This window comes from Bipolaris oryzae (assembly GCF_000523455.1).
Source record: "Bipolaris oryzae ATCC 44560 unplaced genomic scaffold scaffold_10, whole genome shotgun sequence".
Lineage (NCBI taxonomy): Eukaryota > Fungi > Ascomycota > Dothideomycetes > Pleosporales > Pleosporaceae > Bipolaris > Bipolaris oryzae.
Window position 1 is genome coordinate 12,811 of NW_006911286.1, and position 19,218 is coordinate 32,028.

The window sequence follows — 19,218 nt, forward strand, 5'->3', positions numbered from 1 at the left end:
GGTGGATGCAATGGCTGGCACCACTATTACACAAGGTAAGGCACGATCAAACTACATCATCAACACTTCTGTTGGGCGCCGTATCTTTCAGTTTGATACAATAAACAAGGCACAACAGGATTTCACCATAGTGTTTCTCAAAGTTCTATTCGGTTTTCTATATTGTATTCGAATTGCAAAGGATAAAGAATGAGTGAATAAAACCTGCCCACTAGGAGAGTATGAAACGCCAAATCCAAACGTACCGACAAAGGGACCATAACCTGAGATTCCTTTTATCATAATCTGTGTTCTTCTACACGCAAATCGATTTTGTGCAGTGTCCCTATCTTGAACTTATGGCGCGACCAATTCTGGAGTGTGTCCATGGAACGTTTCTAGCATGCGGCACCTGGCTAGCTGACCTAAAGCTACGATGGAGGCGCTCTTGGTCAGCTCTAGGATGGTAATGTGCGTAGCAAAACTTTGGATCCACCAGCTTTGCAATTCAATGGCAACGAGCGAATCGACGCCCAAATCCGCCAGACCGAGCCCAAGGTCCAGGCTCGAGTTATCGCCAAAGATCAACAATCCCTTCAGGCACTCGGCCACTTGCGCCGCCAGGAATTGCGTGACTCCCATTTCGTCCTTCAACGAGCTTGGATCGCGCTTCGCCCCCTCCAGAAACTGTCGCAGTTTGTCGCCCTCATCCTCTCCCGTGCCGTCTTGTGCGTTAGCACGCTTCCCCGGTCCTTGAGGGCTGTCCTTCACTCTCTTCAACCCCAGACCACGAGCATCCGGAGGGTGTTGACCGATTCCAACGACGAACTGGGCCCGGTTCACATAGCCAGAGGTCAAGTCGGTCGGGAGTAGAGGTGCGGGCGCAGACGAGGCACGGATTCCCAACTGTAAAGACCTCAGGAAGTCGTTCTCGCCTAGCAACTGGGCTCCTGCGCGTCTGAGGCTCTCCAAAATGGCCGGGCGCTCGCTGACATAACCGACATCCGCCATGACCCCCAGGTCGATAACTGAAGCCGGCAAGCCCAGCTTCTGTCGGAACTGTACGAAGGCGTCGAGGAACGTGCTGGCTGCCGCGTAATTGGCCTGATTCGGATTGCCCTGGATACCGTAGATGGAACTAGCTAGGACGAAGAATTCCAATGGCTGACTCTCTAGGGCGTGATGCAAGTTCCAAGTGCCTTGCACCTTTGCCTCGGTCGCGGCTCGCCAACTGTCGAACGTCATGTCAAGTAGCGCTTCGTCCTACGTGCGTTGCTTAGTATCAAGTCCTGGTGTTGAATTTGTTTCTTCAAAATAGCACTTGCAGTACTCACCTTGAGAACTAGGGCTAAATGTAGCACTCCGGCAATGGGCTTTGCTGCGTTCGCTACCAGTCTGTCCACCGCCGTCGTATCTGTCACGCTCCCAGTCGCAATTTGAGTCTCGCAACCCAATACCTTCAGCTCCTGTATCAAAGACCGGGTATCCGCACCAGCGGAAGCCGAGCGCGACAGGAAGATAATACAGCCGGCCCCCCTTTCAGCGAGCCAAACTGCGGCCGATCTGCCCAAGCCGCCCAAGCCTCCAATCAAGACATAGGCTCGGTCCTTTCGAAACTGAATCGCGTAGCTACAGGATTCGGCTACTATCAGACTCTGCGGTTCGTTGGAGAACTCTAGAACCACAGAACCAATCTGGTCGCTGTCGTTTTGGAGTTGGTGGAACGCTTGCTTAATGTTGCTTGGCGTATATACTTTGATCGGGCTAATTGGCTTGATCGACCCGCCTGTGTACAAGTCCATTGTGTCTTTCAGAAACCTGCCGTACGTGGTCAGCTGTGTAGACTCAAAGGGAGATGGCCAAGGCCCTGTATTAGCAAGAAGAAAAGCCTACCTGGGAGCTAGCGATGGCTTTTGAGTAATCAGGGTGGGTATGTTGATTCCGTGGAATCCACGATTTCCCCCAAACATAGTCATGTCTAGTTTGCCGTGCCCAGTGATGTCTCTGCCTGAGAGCTCAATCATATTGCCGCCTGCTGCTACACACTTCCAGCTCTCGTGCAATAAATCTCCTGATAGGAGGTTGACGACAACATCTACACCGCGTGCGTTCGTAGCTTGCATGATACCTACAACAAAAGAGGCATCTGAAGATGAGAAGACATGACTTGTCGGAATGCCTTGCTCAGTTACGAGAAATTCCTTCTCAGCCTCAGTTTTGGCAGTCACAAATATCTACCGTGTCGTAATTAGTGAACAAAGAAATAAACAACATTAGGATTGTGGATACTCACCTCTGCTCCTTGCATTTGAGAAATCTGGATGCCGGCAAGCCCTATAGGGCTGGAAGCGGAATGAATAAGGACGGTGTCCCCATTAGCTAGCGAACTGCTATCCAATAAACCCTTGATTATGCTAGCGTACGCAGTTGGCATCGTAACCGCGTCATTGAAGGACAAGCTGTCAGGCAACTTGATACAGCACGAGGAGTTGACACGTGCGTGGGTCGCCAGTGAACCTGATGACCAGCAGAGCACACGATCGCCAACCTGGAGGTCAGTGCCGCTCGAACTTGTACGGGAAACAATGCCGGCGCACTCAAATCCCAGACCCTGCTTGCCATGCACAGCGCCAGACGCGAACAGGACATCCTGTAGGAAAATAGTCAGTGACCAAGAACCTAGTCTGGTGTTACGACACTATCCCAGTGCTGTGCTTACCTGATGCGTTACTGCGGAAGAGCGGACGTTGACCTCCACCTCGCCTTCTCCCAAATCGGAGTCCCGCAATCCTTCCTGCCATTGGAGGCTAGCAAGTATGCCAGGCTTTCCCATATGGAGTTTTCGAAAGACCCGGGAGTCGGGGATGGGAACGACCTGGTCGGCTGTGCGAGTCAAGAACCGTGGCACTTGTACCGTGCCATTGACTAGGGCAAACTCGCAGTCAGCCACGTCCAGCTTCGACTGTCTCTGAATCTGGTCGAAAACCCTTACTACCGTGCCAAAGGGGGCCGGGTTGGCGCCAATGTCGAGCTCCATGGTCGCGAAGTGAGAACCCAGCTCCAGGCGAAGCGTGCGGGCAAGCCCCAGCACCATGGCATGGTGTGGGTTTTCTGTCGATACTTGTGCCGGGCCTGTGAGCCATAGCATCTGCTGTCCGCGGTTGTTTGTAATGAATCGGATGATTCCGCGGAGTCCTTTCTCATCTAAGTCCTCGAAGAATGTTCGAGGCCCGTCAATGTCGAGAAGCGATACAGTGTCAACAGGTGAAATTGGCTGTTCCCGTAGCGAACACAGAGTTACGTCGTAACTTGCTTGGCGGAACTCGGACAAGAATGCGTTGGCAATGGCTGACGGCTGGTTGGGATCCCTCACTAGGAGATTGAGAGCCTTGGATGCTGTCGCATCATCGTCATTTGCACTGGCGACAATGATGTTATCAAGCTGATATGGGGGCTTCTGATCCATTATGGCTGTCATGTTGCGAAACCCGGCTTTTTGAAGTATGGAATTCCATTGTTCGCCCTGTATATACGGTTCGTTTGGACGGCCGTCTGCTTCTCCAAGCCACCAACCAGGGAGTGTACCCTAAAGCGACATTAGCAACCAGCAGGATCATTATGATAAGAGGTAATGTAAACATACCATGATATAGTTTACCCATTTCGCCTCTAGACAAAAATAGTTAGCATGTCTCATTTGAGATCAAAAATATGACCAAGACTTACCGGAGCACAGCTCCAACATGAATAGCCGACCACCTGGCCGTAGAAGAGAACGGCAATTCTTCATGGTTTGAACTAGGTCGGGGGTAGCATGAAGAACCTTTTTGGTGTTAGTTTATCTCTCTTCAATCTCAGCAAGCTGGTTTTTCTTTACATTTGCGGCAACGACGAGATCATAGCTGCCAAGTTCCAAGCCCTGCGCGGCAGGATCTTTGCTGATATCCAAAACGGTATACTCAATGCCAGAGTACTCTTCGAAGCGCTCCTTCGCAGCTTTAAAGAAGCCCGACGATATGTCGGTGTAGGTATAAGTACTAAACAGGTGGTCGCCGGCAGAGTCCATCAAGGCTGGCAGGATGGTAGAAGTGAAGCCTCCTGTCCCGGCTCCAATCTCCACCACTCGCAAGGTCCCTCTATTCTTGTGGCCGAGGAGCCGGAAGAAATCGCGGTACTCCAGCATGTTGAAAAAGTTGTAAATTTCCATGAGCAAGTTATCCTTCAATAGTACCGCAAGAGGCTCTACTGCTCCTGTGAAGATGCCTTCCACATCATTGAATATCCTGACAATAGCAAGGGCAATGTCTCGCGCTGGAGTCGCAATAGCCTCTTCCGTCAGTGCTCTGATAGCAGAGACTCGCTCCTCCTGCTCCATTTTCAGGATCTGATTGACATTTTTCACGACACGACTGCCGTCTCGCTGTAGCTTGTTGATGTATTCCTCATTCCACGCCTTGAATCGTTGAAAATGATGATGCGAGCTGTCGAGGTGTTTGAGTATCCTAGTACTTTCTAGCACACAAAGGATGTTGAGTCTCTCCACGAGTTCGAGGCAGCTGCTTAGATCATGATCTTGACGCACCATCTGGTCCAAGTTGGTAAGATCTATGTCCGGCCGCCACTCGAGTAGGTGGAGCTCCTTCAATGGGTCTTCTGCGGTACTAGTATGAATATCAAGTAGGCGGAATTGGATTCCTTTGGCCTGAAGTGCTAGGGCTCCACCCCTGGTCCCTATATATCCATGAGCCGAGAGCGTGTCATGGCCATTGATGAGGGTATACGCATCGCAGTAAAGGTTGTTTAAGTTATCACCAACACCGATAGACATCTCTTCGATATAGACAGGTAGAGCGGTCCTATTCAGAAGTCTTTCATGACCCTTGACTGAACCAAGAATGCAGCACTGTAAGAGCTGGTCTATAACCGTGGGATGAAGCAAACCGTAATACTGCTCGGTTGATTGCAGCGTGGCCGATGTACGTCCACGAGAGAGATCGTAGAAGATATCTTGCAACCCCTGGAATTCAGGTCCGTACTCTAGACCAACCGACTTGGCGGCCTGGTACCATTTGGCGGTGACTACTTCTCGCTTGCCTTCTGGCACAGACAAATCCAATTCAGCCGTGGACGAATCCAAGGCATCAGCAGTACGGATCTCTCCGCTACAGTGTCGGCTCCATCTAGTCCCATCGTATGACATAACACTGAAATCAAACCAAGCTGAATCTTGGTTGTCTGTTAGCCTTAGAGGTTGGAGCCGGGTCATGATCTCGGTGGTCTTTCCGTTATTTAGAGGCATGGCTGATCCGATGGATAATGCGCGGATGGTGAATGAACCCGGATGCGAAGAAAGCTGTCTCACAGCCTCGGTCGCCATGGTGATGTATCCGGCAGCGGGAAAGACGATGTCACTGGCGACTACATGGTCCGAGAGCCAGGGCACCTCTTTCAGACTCAGCATCTTTCTCCAAGTGGGCTCGAGGTCGTTGCCGCCAATGACGCGTGCACCAAGCAGCTCATGCTCGGGGTGAGCGCGTGTGCGGATTTCACGAGAGATTCGGCTCTCATGCCAGTAGGATGTGTCGTGGGTCCAGGGATACGGAGGCAGGCTGGACATGGTAGTAGCCCCTGGATTCATGGCCGCAAAGTCGACCTTGACTCCCTGACAAAACAAGCGACCAACGGCACTCAACAAACATTTGGTGCTATCGCTAGCTCTGGTCAGACAGCTATCATAAGTCACGGTTTTGCCTCTATCTTTGCAAATTTGGCGGAAGGGTCCGGATAAGGCTGCGTGAGGGCCGAGCTCGAGTGCTATACTAAAGTCTTGGGTGCTCTCGAGGGCGGATTCTACCGCGGACAGGAACAGAACCGGGTTCTCCATATTTGACTTCCAGTAGTTTGGGCCCAGCAGACTTGCATCCCGAGTTTCCTTCCCCGTGACGGAAGAGAAGAATGGAATTGGAAGAGAGTTATCATGCGGGGATTTGATGGTCGAAATCAACTTCCTATACACTGGGCCGACTGACATCATATGATCTGTGATATGTTAGAGCGACTTTTCGCTTACGACCACGCCGCGGAAGGGCACTTACCTGAGTGGTATGCCTTATCAACCTTGAGCTTCCGAGCTAGTGCCTCTGCTCGGTACTGGCGTACTTTATCCAGTGTTTTCTCTACTGCACCGAGATCGCCCGAGATGGTTACGCTCGATCGGCTGTTCTCGCAGGCTATGGTCGCGCCGGGGGTCAATAGGCCATTGACCTCATCTCTACCCAGTCCCACAGCCGCCATGGCACCAGGTTTCGTCTGCTGAGAACTAGTAACACCCCGATAGAAGGCTACCAAAATGGCATCTTCCATTGTGAGCGCGCCAGCAGTATAGGCTGCTGCAATCTCTCCACTGGAATGACCAACCACCCCATCCGCATGAACATTCCAGCTGCGCAATAGGTTGACCAAGGCGATTTGTATCGCTGTGCAGAGGGGTTGTGCGTATTCTGCTGCATTCACTTCCTCTGCATTGGAAAGTTTATCTAGATTGGGTTGACGTATTAGTTAGGATGCCAAGGCGTTCCTCTATGGGGTTCAAATCTTACCTTCCATCTTCCATGGAGGCGGGAATTGACATTGTGAGAGACATTTATCCATCTGCTGGATATCATTCCTAAACGATGGAAAGTCTCGAATGAGCTCGCGACCCATGCCACTCCACTGTGCTCCCTGACCGGTGAAAATGAAAAGGAGACGGCTGTTCTCAGGTCTTCGAACGGTTGGTGCAGGCTGTAATGACGACCCATCCGTAACGCAAAAAGTCCTCAACTTATGGTGATTCCGTCTTGCGCCAAGAGTGTAGGCTAGATCCGTTAATTGAAAGGATTCAGACCCGATAAAGGCCTCGTATTTGGCTAGCATGGCTCTGAGAGATGTCTCTGTATGGGCTGAAAATGCCAGCAGCCGCTGTGACGGAACAGGCTTGGTAGAGCCATTGGTCTGCACAACTCCGTTTGACCTGCGCGCGGAGGGGTCTGCTTCGATAATCACGTGCGCATTAGCACCACCCAGGCCAAATGAATCAATACTGATCCTGGGATCTCGCCCTTGTGGCCAGGGTACTGCCTTTGTTGGTACTACCAGATTGGCTTCGGTGAAGGGAACTACAGGTCTGTTTTAGTCATTGAACCCATAAAGAAGTTGTTAGGTTACTGGAGGTGCATACTCTTAGGATTAGGGGTCTGGAACTTGATGTTTGGGGGGATGGTATGGCGCTCCAAGGAGAGGACTGATTTGATCAAGCTACTCAGGCCAGCAGCTCCCTCTCCGTGACCAATGTTTGGTTTTACCTAGAAAGACTCGGTTAGATATGGGAATGACCGAAATGTTTTCTCTTATGAAGATTACTAGTACTTACACTACCGATATATGTCTGGTGCTGGTGGCCAAACGTCTGGACGACAGCCGCCACCTCGAGCGGATCGCCTGTTGCTGTACCTGTGCCATGGCATTCGACCATGGGAGTTGCCTCTGGGTTGCTGATGCCAGCCTTTTCATATGCTCTTCGGATCAAGCTGGCCTGGGCGTCGGTGCTGGGATTGGTCAGACCCACGGTCTTGCCGTCGGCGTTGACCGCTGTGCTGCGAATGATGGCACGGATGGGATTGCCATCGCGGACAGCGTCGTCTAGCCTCTTGACAAAGATGGCATTGACTGCATCTGCTCTGGCGTAGCCGTTTGCATTGGCGTCGAAAGCGCGGGATGATCCGTCGGGAGACAATGCGCCGAGGTTGTCGAGGGCGAGGAAGTATTCGGGCGAAAGTAGCAAGTTGGACGCTCCGACCAGTGCTCCGGAACAGTCGCCCCGATTCAGCGCCTCGCACGCCAGATGCAGCGCGATCAAGCTCGACGAGCAACCAGCCTTCACTGTCATACTGGGCCCGTGAAGATCAAGCTCGTACGACACGCGGTTGGCAAAGACGAAGTCGTCCATGCCCGTGATGTCGTAGACGTTTCCTTCTTGCATGTCGCGGGCTTGCATCTGCAGCCAGTCCTGGCCAAAGCTGCCCGCATATACCGCAATGTCGCTGCCACGCCAATCGACCTCACCAGCATTCTCAAGTGCCTCGTGCATGACCTCGAGCAGTAGTCTCTGCTGGGGGTCGACGCGCGCAACTTCGGCTTGGGACATGCTGAAGAAAGCTGCGTCGAAGCGGTCGACAGGCTCGTCGAGAAAGTACCCATGTCTCATGGACAGATTACTGGCCCCCTGTGCCTTTCCGTGGAAACCGTCGATATTGAAACGTTGTGGAGGTATCGGTCGCCGTGCATCTTTCTGGTTGACCAGAAGGTCCCAATAGGATTTCGCATCGTGGCAACCTCCGGGGAGCCTTAGGCCGATGCCAACGATGGCTATAGGGCTGGGACCAGAGCCACTTCCTTTGATGGTCATGTTGAAATGACAAAAAGAAAAATGTTCAACTTTGAAGGCAGAAATTCAGCGGCAACGAAACTTCTGGTCAATGTGAAATGAAGTATACTATCTATCAATCCTTCATCTAACCCATCAAGTAGTTTGGATGTATACCCTCCGATGACATGCGCTCACTTAACTATTCACAGTTACTTACTATACAAACCCTGGCAGTGCGACCCGGCTGCTTACTAAAATACGTCTAATAAACTGGAATCCAGTGTTTGTTCTGCCTCCCAGCCGGTCGTTTATTCTTGGCGCTCACTGTTCATGCTGAGCATAGTCGGCATCTCGAGTCGCCTTGCCTAACCTGTCGTCTTATCTACAAGATGCAACTGGCAACCCCTGCAAAAGAAGGACTGAAACTGGCATCTTGCCTTTGTCGGACTAACATAGTTTCATCCAGATCAAGAAACTAGATGATGACAATTGTGTACGTACCTATTTGAAGGTGGCTTGAATCGGTCTCCGACGGCAGGACACAGTACATATCTGTGATAGTGAGTTGCCTACATCCTGTATAGCAATCTCGCCCTTGAGCATCTGCTTCTACCTTTCTGCTGCATTGTGGTCTTCCATGATATGATAATCAGTTCAACACAAGTAGTGATTACCCAAATATGGATATCGCTGCTCAACATGTCTTTCTCTTTGGGGACCAGGCCGATGCCCCGTTGCCCATGATTCGCCGCGTAGCCGAAAAGGCTCGCCATTCTAAGAATCTTGAATCATTCCTCCAAAGCGCTATCGACAATGTGCAACTGGAGGTTTCAAGACTTACTCCAGCGGAGCGGGACACTATCGGTCCATTCCACTCGTTGCAGGGCCTCGCAAATTCCTTGAAGGAAAAATCTGACCGCCATGGAATCGCACAGATGGTCTCAGTCTTTATCGCACGGATAGGAGAGGTGATTCTGTAAGTGCAAAGCTCTTCTTTTGATACCCCATCAATGTGGTCGAAAAGCCATCTAACGTGATCGCTAGACATGCAGAAAACGACCCAGCTCTACTGGACAGCTCGACGCCACTGCTCTCTCTTGGTATCTGCGGCGGTCTTCTCCCTGCCGCAGCTGTTGCTGTGGCCACCAACATCCACGAATTAATAGAGGTGGCTAGCTATCTCGCACGAGTCAACTGCCGAGTCGCTGTCGCGATATCCAGGCGTTCGTTGGAGATTGAGAGTGGAACCGGAAGTTGGGCGTTTTCGGTTCTAGGAAAAGATGTTGTTTCACAGCTCCCGGATATCCTAAGAGATTTTCATAGAGAACAGGTACGATCCGAATATGAACAAAAGACAATCATTCCTTGTGAGCACTACGTTGACTTTTACATTCTAGTCAATCCCGCGACATAGAAGGGCTTGGATTGCCGTTAGCACACCCACCTGGGCCACAGTGTTTGGACCCCCTTCTGTCCTTTGCAAGTTGAGAGAAACTTCCCCCGCGTTGCAAAAGAGTGATACGTCTGAACTACCAGCGTTCGGGGCCGTGCATGCGGCTCATTTGGCGGCTCCCGAGTTCGGTGATCTTGTGGACGAGAGCTCTTTACTAAGCAGACCTCTCAAAACTGGCTATAGGCTCCTTTCTGGAAGTAGGTATGCACCTTATAGTGCATCTACCTTGAAAGACCTGCTTCCTCAGATTATGCTCGACATCTTTCAGAATGAAACTGATCCGTCTCGTGTCTTCGAGGTGGCGGGGTCATATCTACGAAAGGGGGCATCTCCTTCGCTCTACATGCTGGGTGCTACCAGTTATCTGGTTCTCCTGCGCCGATCTTTACATACTCAGGGGTTCAAGGTGAATCTCAAGACTAACCCACCTAGCCTGCAGACTGCAGAGCTTCGTGGCGGCTCTGGATCGGTGGCTGTTGTCGGCATGTCTGGCCAGTTTCCAGGGGCGGCAAGCGTGGACGAGATGTGGGACGTACTCATGCGGCGAGAAGAGCTTCATCGGAAGATACCTGCAGAGCGGTTCAACGCCGATGATTATATGGATGAAACAGGTCGTGGCCTCAATGCGATAACCTCTGCATACGGTTGCTTTCTGGGGAGCCCAGGCCTCTTCGACCATAAGATGTTCAACGTCTCGCCGCGGGAAGCAATGCAAATGGACCCCGGGCAAAGACTTCTCATGCATGGCGTGTACACTGCTCTCGAGGATGCAGGTCTTGTCACTGGTGGTACTGTATCTGCGGACAACAGACGCATCAGCACATACATAGGCGACGGCAGTGACGACTGGCGAGAACTTCAGCAACAGCACGGCGTGGACAAGTACATTCTTCAAGGGACCCAGCGGTCCTTCACCCCCGGACGTCTCAATCATCATTTCAAGTGGGAAGGTGCCACCTTCTTGGTCGATTCGGCATGCGGCTCGACCGCGTCTGCAGTAGGATTGGCTTACAGGGCTTTGATCAACCGGGATTGTGACACCGCCGTTGCAGGCGGGGCAAACATCATCGCTACGCCTTTCTGGCAGTCAGCCCTCAGCAAGGGTGGCTTTTTATCAACAACCGGAGGCTGCAAGACCTTCCGCTCCGATGCCGATGGTTACTGTCGCGGAGAAGGAGTCGGGGTGGTTGTGCTCAAGCGTCTGGAAGACGCTCTCGCAGAAAATGACAACATCATCTCCGTCATTCGTGGCTACGCTAGGAACCACTCGGCGGATACCGTATCCATCACTCGACCCCACGTTCCGGCGCAAGAGCGTGCCTACCAAGCCGTTCTCCAAAACTCTGGCCTCGAGCCAGATGATATCAGTTACGTGGAAATGCACGGGACAGGAACTACTGCGGGAGACTCTGCCGAACTCGAATCTATCGTCAATGTTCTTGGTCAGAAGAGCTCAAGGGCAACTCCCTTGATTGTGGGGGCCATCAAAGCGAACCTGGGCCACTCTGAAGCGGTGGGTTTTCTAGTAATTTGCGAGTTCGTGACTTCGTGTGGCTAACGTTTGGATAGGCATCAGGTATTTCCTCCTTGATGAAAGCATCTCTTATGTTTCGCAAGGGAGTCGTTCCTCCTCAAGTAGGAATTCCCGAGAAGATGGGGAGTTTCGAATGCCTTGAACGTGGCTCCGTCCTCATCCCTGGTGAGCCAGTTTCCTTCACACGACAAAGTGTTGGCAAAATGCGGACCATGATAGTGAACAACTTTGATGCTGCAGTAAGTATTAGTTGCTCCTCTAGCCCACTTGGAAGCATTACGCTAACATAATTTGATTGAAAAGGGGGGCAACAGTTGCTTTGTACTGGAGGAACCACCAACGCCTCTACTGAAAGGTTCTGACCCCCGCCGCTATCATGTTGTTACCGTTTCGGCACACTGCCAAGCTTCACTCGAAGGGAACAAGCAGCGATTACTCCAGTTTCTCACCGAAAGCAATGATATCAGTCTCGCAGACCTGTCGTATACCACGACGGCTCGCCGCATGCATCACAGCTTACGCTCTGCATATTCTGGCAATAGTATCCCAGATATTATTAACGGGCTGACCCGTGACCTCGGTACAAATAGCCGTGGTGATGATAAGACTGGGGAGCCCCGTCTCGCGTTCGCATTCACCGGCAACGGGGCGCACTACGCTGGCATGGGAGCAGATCTGTTCAAGCTTTGGCAACCATTCCGGGCAACCATCACTAGTCTGGAGAAGAGTTGTGTAGCACACGGGTTTCCTCGGTTCGCACATGTAATCTCCGACCCGTCCACGGCAATGGAGAATGTCAGCACAGCGCAGGTTCATCTGTCCATGATTGCCCTGGAGATTGCACTTGTTGACGCGTGGAAGCTCCTGGGCATTTCACCAGATCTCGTCATCGGCCACAGTATTGGCGAGTATGCCGCGCTGTATGCAGCGGGGGTGCTTTCATCAACTGACGCCATGTACCTGGTGGGAACACGGGCGATGCTCTTGCAGGACAGCCTGGAAGAGGGCGCCCACGGAATGTTGAGCATCTCAGGAACACAGCAAAATATTGCGGCCATTATCTCAGACGAGAGCGTCATGGTCGACTGCGAGATAGCTTGCCACAACAGTCCAGGTATGGTAGTACTGGGCGGCCCACGACAACGGCTGGCAGAAATCGAGGAGCAGCTGCTCAGTGCAAGCAAGTGTAAATGCAAGTTGCTGAACGTTACGTACGCAATGCACTCTAGCCAACTGGACAGCATACTGGCAGGAATCCGTGAGGCCGCCCGGGGCGTGTGCTTTGGCACTCCGAAGATCAAGGTTATCTCGACCTTGACAGGCACAGAGCAGCAACACTTTGATGGCGACTATCTCGCGAGGCAAACGAGGGAGGCTGTCAAGTTTACACAAGCCATATCGCACTGCGTCTCTCAGGGTCTTGTCGATTCGAATACCCTGTGGCTAGAAATCGGGCCTGCTCCTGTATGCCTGGGACTTGTACGTTCGAACACCAGCGTGACCTCGCATCGTGCCATGACTAGTATGACGAAAGAAGACGGGGGGTGGAAGTCTATTGCATCAACTTTGGCAAGTCTCTACATGGCTGGTAAGACGGTCGGCTGGCGTGAGTACCATAGCGACTTTATCGACAGCTTGTCACTCGTCTCCCTACCATCATATTCTTTCGACACAAGAAATTTTTGGATGCCCTTCACGGCTGGCACTAAGCACGAAGATGTACAGCTCATTTCCTCGTGCCTGCATCATCTTGTGAAGCAGGAGGATGACGGTAAAGAACAGTCGGCCACCTTTACGGCCATGGTATCTCAGCCGTCCCTACTTGGAATGATCCAAGGTCACAAGCTTTCGGGCATTACCGTGTGCCCAGCTGGAGTATTCGCTGAGATGGCCCTCACAGCCGCCCGCTATGTGCACACTGGCGGGTCGATGAAGGCGCAATTTCCATTGTTTTCGGTACTCGATCTCCAGATCGATCATCCCATCAAACCCCAACCTGACTCTCAGCCAGTCATCCAGGTAAACGTCAGTAAGCCAAGACAGTCGAAAGACTTTGCCATTTCCATTATGGATCAAGCCAAGCCCTCTTTGATCACGTCAAAGTGTTGCGTTCGCGAGAGAGATGAGCAAGACTTCGACATGACGCGGCAGCAACGACTCGGCGTGATGCTGCCCAAGATTTCCAAACTGATGCAAGACGCTGCGGTAGGGCTTGCGAACCGGTTTCAAGGAAAGCTCTTCTACCGGCTGTTTGCGAACCTTATGGACTACACTGGCCAGTATGAAGGTGTGCAGGAAGCCATTGTGAACAATGACTTCACCGAAGCCTTGGCCACGATTCGGCTTCCAAAGGGGCAGGACGCCAGTGAGTCGTGTACACTGTCGCCATACTGGATTGACGCCCTCACCCATCTGGCCGGTTTCCTTTTGAACGGCAACCCGATGAGCAGTGGAGATTACGTATACATCGGAACGCACATGGAGCGCATGGAGATTGTGGCCAAGGACTTTTCTTCAGACGTCGCATACCAGAGCTATGCCTATATCGAGCATACGGAAGGATCCGATGACTACCGTGGGCATGTCTATATTCTCAACGGTGATGGCATCGTGGGCTTCCTGGAAGGCGCGCGCTTCCGTAAGATGCCGCGGACAACGCTGCACCGAATTCTAGGCAAGGCTGAACCTGCGGCCACTACTACGAGTAGCCGGTCCATTACAGCGGAGCCACCAGTGAACGGCACCAACGGCACCAGCGATACCAACGGCCATCGTAAGACGATTGAGTCGGTGCTGATTGAGCGCCTCATGGAAGAAACGGGCATGGACGAGAGCGAACTCCAGCCGTCGACCTTCTTTGCCGAGATTGGTGTTGACTCGCTCATGTGCCTCTCCATCCTAGCCGACATCAAAGCGGAGACTGGGGTCGAGCTGAATGCCTCGTTCCTACTGGAGTATCCCACGCTCGGGGATGCGCAACGCCAACTGCGGACGATGGAGGGCAAGCGTAAGCGTGAAAGGGCAGACTCGGCTACCGCCAATGGTAACGGCGCGGTTGTATTGAATGGAGAAGACGGCCTGCCCACCATCAAGCGCGAATGCAATGTCGTCCTCATGCAAGCACAAGGGCAGGCGTCTTCCAGCCCGCCCCTGTTCCTGATGGCCGATGGTGCTGGTTCTGCGGCGGCTTACATGCACCTACCGAAGTTACTAGACGTAGCAGACGGCGTCTACGCTGTCGAGTCACCCTGGGTGCGCGACCCAGCCGAGTTCACCTGCAGCTTCGAAGAGGCCGCGGCGCTGTACTTGGCGGCGGTGCGTTCCAAACAGCCGCGTGGGCCGTACCTGTTAGGCGGTTGGTCGGGTGGCGGCGTGTTTGCGTATGAGGTGGCGCGAAGGCTGCTCAATGCAGGTGAGCGGGTGTTGGGTCTAGTGGTCATCGACATCCCAGCGCCAAGCCTGCACCCCCCACCCCCCGGGGCGGTGGCAGAGCCGACCATGGAAATCATTGATATGATCGGAATGCTCAGCGGTATCGATCGCAACTTCGCCGACAAGGCTGAGAGCCCCGAGGCTACACGTCTCAAGCGCCATATGCTGGGCACTGTCACGTGCTTCAGCCGCCTGGTCCCCATCCCCATGCAGCCCCATCTACGGCCCGAGCACACCTTTGTCATCTGGGCTACCAAGGATGTTCTGCCCAAGGCCGCCTTCGATCAGCTGCCTTCGGGCTTGGACGCTTGGTTCTACCCTAAACCGCGTGACAGGGGTCCCAACGGCTGGGATGCTCTCGTTGGTGACGCTGTAGAATACCCCCAAGTGCAAGGCGACCATTTCTCCATCATGACAGCTCCCGAGGTTTTGGAGCTTGGTCAGGTTATACAGGCTTCACTTGAAAAGTGCAAGGTTTAGGCTAAGACGGCCATACTTACTCCTACCGCCATTTCTTCAGGTGGACTTTAGCAGGTACTATTTAACAGTTATAAGTGATAAATGAGAATGAATGGGAGGCATAGCTATTTCATCAATTAGGAGTCATCTAGTTCATTCATCAATTTAGAGTCGTTATCATTATCATACATGCCACGGATTAATCATTCTTGTTCATTCGCGCTTCGCATGCCAGAAAATTGGGTCTTCATCCTAGCTACGTTCGAACTTTGTTCTATATCAGAAATCAATGTGAATGCCTTGAGAGTTGTCGCCTCAGCCAGTATGCCTACACCCACAGGGGGCGGCGTACTTGGTGAAACACGATCCCTCCTATCGAGAACAGCCTACACGTGAACGCGGGGCAGTAGAAACAAACAGGAGCAGCGTACAAGGCAGTCCGAAACGAGTTTGTAAGCATGCAACCCAGTCTGGTATTCCCAATTCAGCACAGTGGAGACAAATTCTTATGATAGTGGTTATGGCCGTTCTCTCATGTCCTATAATAACAGGCATAAAAGACATCTCAGAAGAATGATTTTCACTAACGATCTCTTGTATATCGGCTTTACAACTCGTTAAAGTGTCTTTTGAACCCTATACGAATTTGCTTGGCAGAAATGGCTCCAAAGGTAGACAAGAATAATCATGACTTGGTTAGGGGAGTGTGGCGCCTGTTCCGCCTCCATACGATCGAGGGATTATCGACCGTGAGCATTGGATGCACGTCTCCTCTTTTCCAGACATATTACAATTTGTTGACCATTTCACAGGGCTCGCGCTCTTCTTCTACGCGATGCAGCAGGACCTGCCGTTTGCTTTGGTTCGCCGTGCATTCATCGGCATCCTCGCCACCTATCAAATCACCCACTGCGTTTTTTGTCTGTGGAAGTAAGTTTTTCTTCAAAAGGGCAGTAAGAAGTTTTGAATAATGTGTCTAGTGACATTTGCGACCGCGACTTCGACGCAAAAGTGGCGCGTACAAGGGACCGCCCTCTCCCCTCAGGCCAGGTTACCCTCACTGAGGCAGTCATCGTCTTTGTCATCGGTCTCGCCGCCGCCGTTGCCCTAACGTATAAGATACTCGGCGCAGACGTTACGGCAATCATGGTCCCCATATGGGGGCTTTCCACCATCTATCCTCTGTGCAAGCGCGTCATCTGGGCACCGCAGGTGGTCCTGGGTCTGACTATGGCCATGTGTGTGCTGCCTCCATGGATGGCCGTGAAACCGCACAGCGGCGATGTGGGTCTGCTGCCAGCCAGTCTATTTGGCGCCATTTTCTGCTGGCTTGTATACATTGATTTGATTTATGCCTCCCAAGTAAGTACTGTTTTACTCGAGAGGGTATATATACATTTTGCCTTGATGCCACCCTTGATCACCCGTATTGCATATTTGTAGCTAACGTTGGCCTCCTGATAGGACCGACCTGATGACAAAAAGGCCGGCGTCAAGTCGCTGGCCATTTTCCTGGGTGACTACTTAAAGGCTGGCCTGACAGTCCTGGGCGTTGCGCAAATCGTTTGTTTCGTAGTGGCGGCGGCTGAGGCACAGGTAGGCGTCTTTGTCTGGATATTTGGCATCGCTGTCTGGTCGGCCTCAGTTCCTTGGAGCATTATCTCGCTAGACTTGCGTGACCGCAAGTCGGGTGGGCGCATTTTCCTCATGAATGCCATTCTAGGTATTTACATGGCAGCAGTATCGGGTATAAACGTTGTGTCACCTGCTATGTGGTCATGAAACCAGACAGGATGAAGCAAAGGCAGAAATCATGATTCTAGGCGCGGTTGTGTCAAAAGTGGATGATCAGACTGGTTTCGTAATGGGGGGTCAGGCATGATGAGATATGAATATGGCGTATGAGACTTTTGAAACTCTTTTCGTTTTCGAGATTGAAACTTCTACCACCTCCAAGGCGTGTGTTGAGCAACTCTATCCATGATTTCTCGAGCTTCTCTCTTGAGTTCAGGTTCCACAAGATACTGAATAGCAATGGAAAGACAGCTAATGGTCACGTAACCAAAATCTCTGTTGTATGCAAAACTAGTCATTAGCGTTCTCTGGTACGCGAAAAGGATAAGAAGAATGAGGGAAAAAGAAACAGTTTATGTGCTTTCATCGAGAAACAAGGGTCACATACTTATCTTCACCCTGCGAAGCAATTCCGCATATGTCCATAGCGTGCCTTATCTGTTTGCACTGGGCTTCTTGCGCCTCAGTTGAGCGCTCAGCTACTCCAATCCTGACAAGCAGCAAGCACGAGACGTGGTAAAGTAGGCGCGCGACTGTTGCCGAGGACCCGACGAACATGACCTGAGGGAAGTGGGTTGTTGTTTCTAATGTCGAATGTTCATCTGGTGGTGGGATGTAGCATAGAGGCATCATCGATCTCGGCACATTGCTGGCCCACTCATCGCACCAACCCTTGTACTGCTCACGGTCCTGGCGGAGACGGTCCATCGAATCGGCGTATGTGCCCTGGGCCACCTCGGTGTGAAGTGCGGCAACCTTGGCACATGTCGACAGTATCCGGTAAGCCCATAGGTCTTCGTCGCAGTAAAGTATACCATTGTTGGTATCTGTACCTTGAACCGCATTCAGTGCCATGTCGATTTTATCTGCATCGTACATCGGCCTCGAGTTGTGGACGAGACTATCTAGCACAGAGTTGAGGTTGTATGCCCAAAAGCAGGCACCAGCCAGATGCGAATATCCGCCGCTGAGATCAACTTGCCCAATCAAAGCTCGCGTGCGATCTGAGTGGCCTTTGTTATTGTTGCCTCCGTCACCCATAATCCCATATGCATGCAGCAAGGCGGAAATGGTCACACACAGGAGATGATCGGCATCGGGCTTGGCTATCTCGAGCTCAAGACTCTGGCATGCTTTTTCATGGTAAAGAGATTCCTCGGTAGGCATCAGATATCTCTCCCCGCACGCCATTACTGTACTGTAAAGTGCTGGTTGGCTTAGGGCGTAAAAGGGCGTAATATTTGCGAACTGTTTTGATCTGGTCAGTCAGTGCAAAGGGCGGCTGATCGAATTGCTCAACGCACGGGCTTGCTCGCGACCAGACAGTCCATCCAAGGCGCCACCTTGCCGAGGAATATCTCCATCAGCAGACCCTCATCATGGTTGGTGATGACCTGCAACGAGGGCAAGGGGTTGCACTGTACTTGGACTAGCGCAGTCTGCTCCGCAGAAGACGCTGTCCTCACGGGCAGAATGGGGCCATCTTTAGATGAGCTCGCTTGGGACGGCTCTGTCTGCTGTGTAGGCTCCGTGTGCGAGGTGTGAACATGTTTTTCCTTCTTTGGATCAACAGCGTACCCCGATGCGATAGCTCGCGACTCGTCGTGGAATTTGAGCTGAGTGCCTGGGGGTAGATCCATGAGACCAGACTGCGACGCACATGTCTGGATGTCGATGAAATTCAGACGGATCCCTCGCTCACAGACCCGATTGGATTTGCAGCAGTTCCTACACCTAAAAGCGTAGTCAGCAAGCTGAACGGCCTTGGTGCTGCTGCGGCGTGTCGCGATGCAAACCATACTTACTTGGGCAATGTTTCGTCGCATTTGATATGTCGGTCGCGGCACGTGAGGCACCCGGTCCGAGCTCGGAACTGCTCTTTGCCCATTACTTGGAGCTACTAAAAAGATACCGGGCTCGCATAGGTCAGGGTCGGATAGTATTCACCGAGTTACACATGGAATAATAGTGCCGTAGAAGTAGTCCGATACGACTCACACAAATACTATCCACCTCCAAGGCAAGACGAGACGAACCCCTTGTCTTCGCATACACTTACCCTCCCTTGTCCCGTGCAACCTTCTCATCCCTACATGCTACCCCGCCATCCTATTACGCCACACGGCCCGCAGAGGCCACATATGGCGTAATGTTGAGCAT

The 19,218-nt window shown here is 52.1% G+C and overlaps 4 protein-coding genes across 4 annotated transcripts; 2 read left to right on the forward strand and 2 right to left on the reverse strand.

The window, feature by feature from the left end:
* Positions 1–336: 336 nt before the first annotated feature.
* On the reverse strand, positions 337–8,425 carry COCMIDRAFT_83551 (uncharacterized protein; the record flags this gene model as incomplete). Its single annotated transcript, XM_007685471.1, has 12 exons — positions 337–1,242; positions 1,314–1,797; positions 1,873–2,213; positions 2,273–2,629; positions 2,699–3,565; positions 3,623–3,648; positions 3,706–3,802; positions 3,857–6,018; positions 6,075–6,515; positions 6,579–7,136; positions 7,199–7,322; positions 7,391–8,425. 12 exons carry the CDS (start codon positions 8,423–8,425, stop codon positions 337–339), a joined length of 7,398 nt encoding a protein of 2,465 aa, XP_007683661.1.
* A 641-nt stretch (positions 8,426–9,066) lies between these two features.
* On the forward strand, positions 9,067–15,285 carry COCMIDRAFT_22553 (uncharacterized protein; the record flags this gene model as incomplete). The annotated part of the gene is made up of 5 exons (XM_007685435.1): positions 9,067–9,362; positions 9,431–9,716; positions 9,784–11,352; positions 11,409–11,612; positions 11,677–15,285. The coding sequence occupies 5 exons, from the start codon at positions 9,067–9,069 to the stop codon at positions 15,283–15,285; spliced, it is 5,964 nt and encodes a 1,987-aa protein (XP_007683625.1).
* A 638-nt stretch (positions 15,286–15,923) lies between these two features.
* Positions 15,924–17,046, forward strand: COCMIDRAFT_32794 (uncharacterized protein; the record flags this gene model as incomplete). Its single annotated transcript, XM_007685449.1, has 4 exons — positions 15,924–16,026; positions 16,077–16,194; positions 16,245–16,626; positions 16,729–17,046. 4 exons carry the CDS (start codon positions 15,924–15,926, stop codon positions 17,044–17,046), a joined length of 921 nt encoding a protein of 306 aa, XP_007683639.1.
* Positions 17,047–17,421: 375 nt separating this feature from the next.
* COCMIDRAFT_22555 (uncharacterized protein) lies at positions 17,422–18,946 on the reverse strand (the record flags this gene model as incomplete). Its single annotated transcript, XM_007685436.1, has 3 exons — positions 17,422–18,306; positions 18,363–18,792; positions 18,864–18,946. 3 exons carry the CDS (start codon positions 18,944–18,946, stop codon positions 17,422–17,424), a joined length of 1,398 nt encoding a protein of 465 aa, XP_007683626.1.
* Between the last annotated feature and the right edge of the window lie 272 nt (positions 18,947–19,218).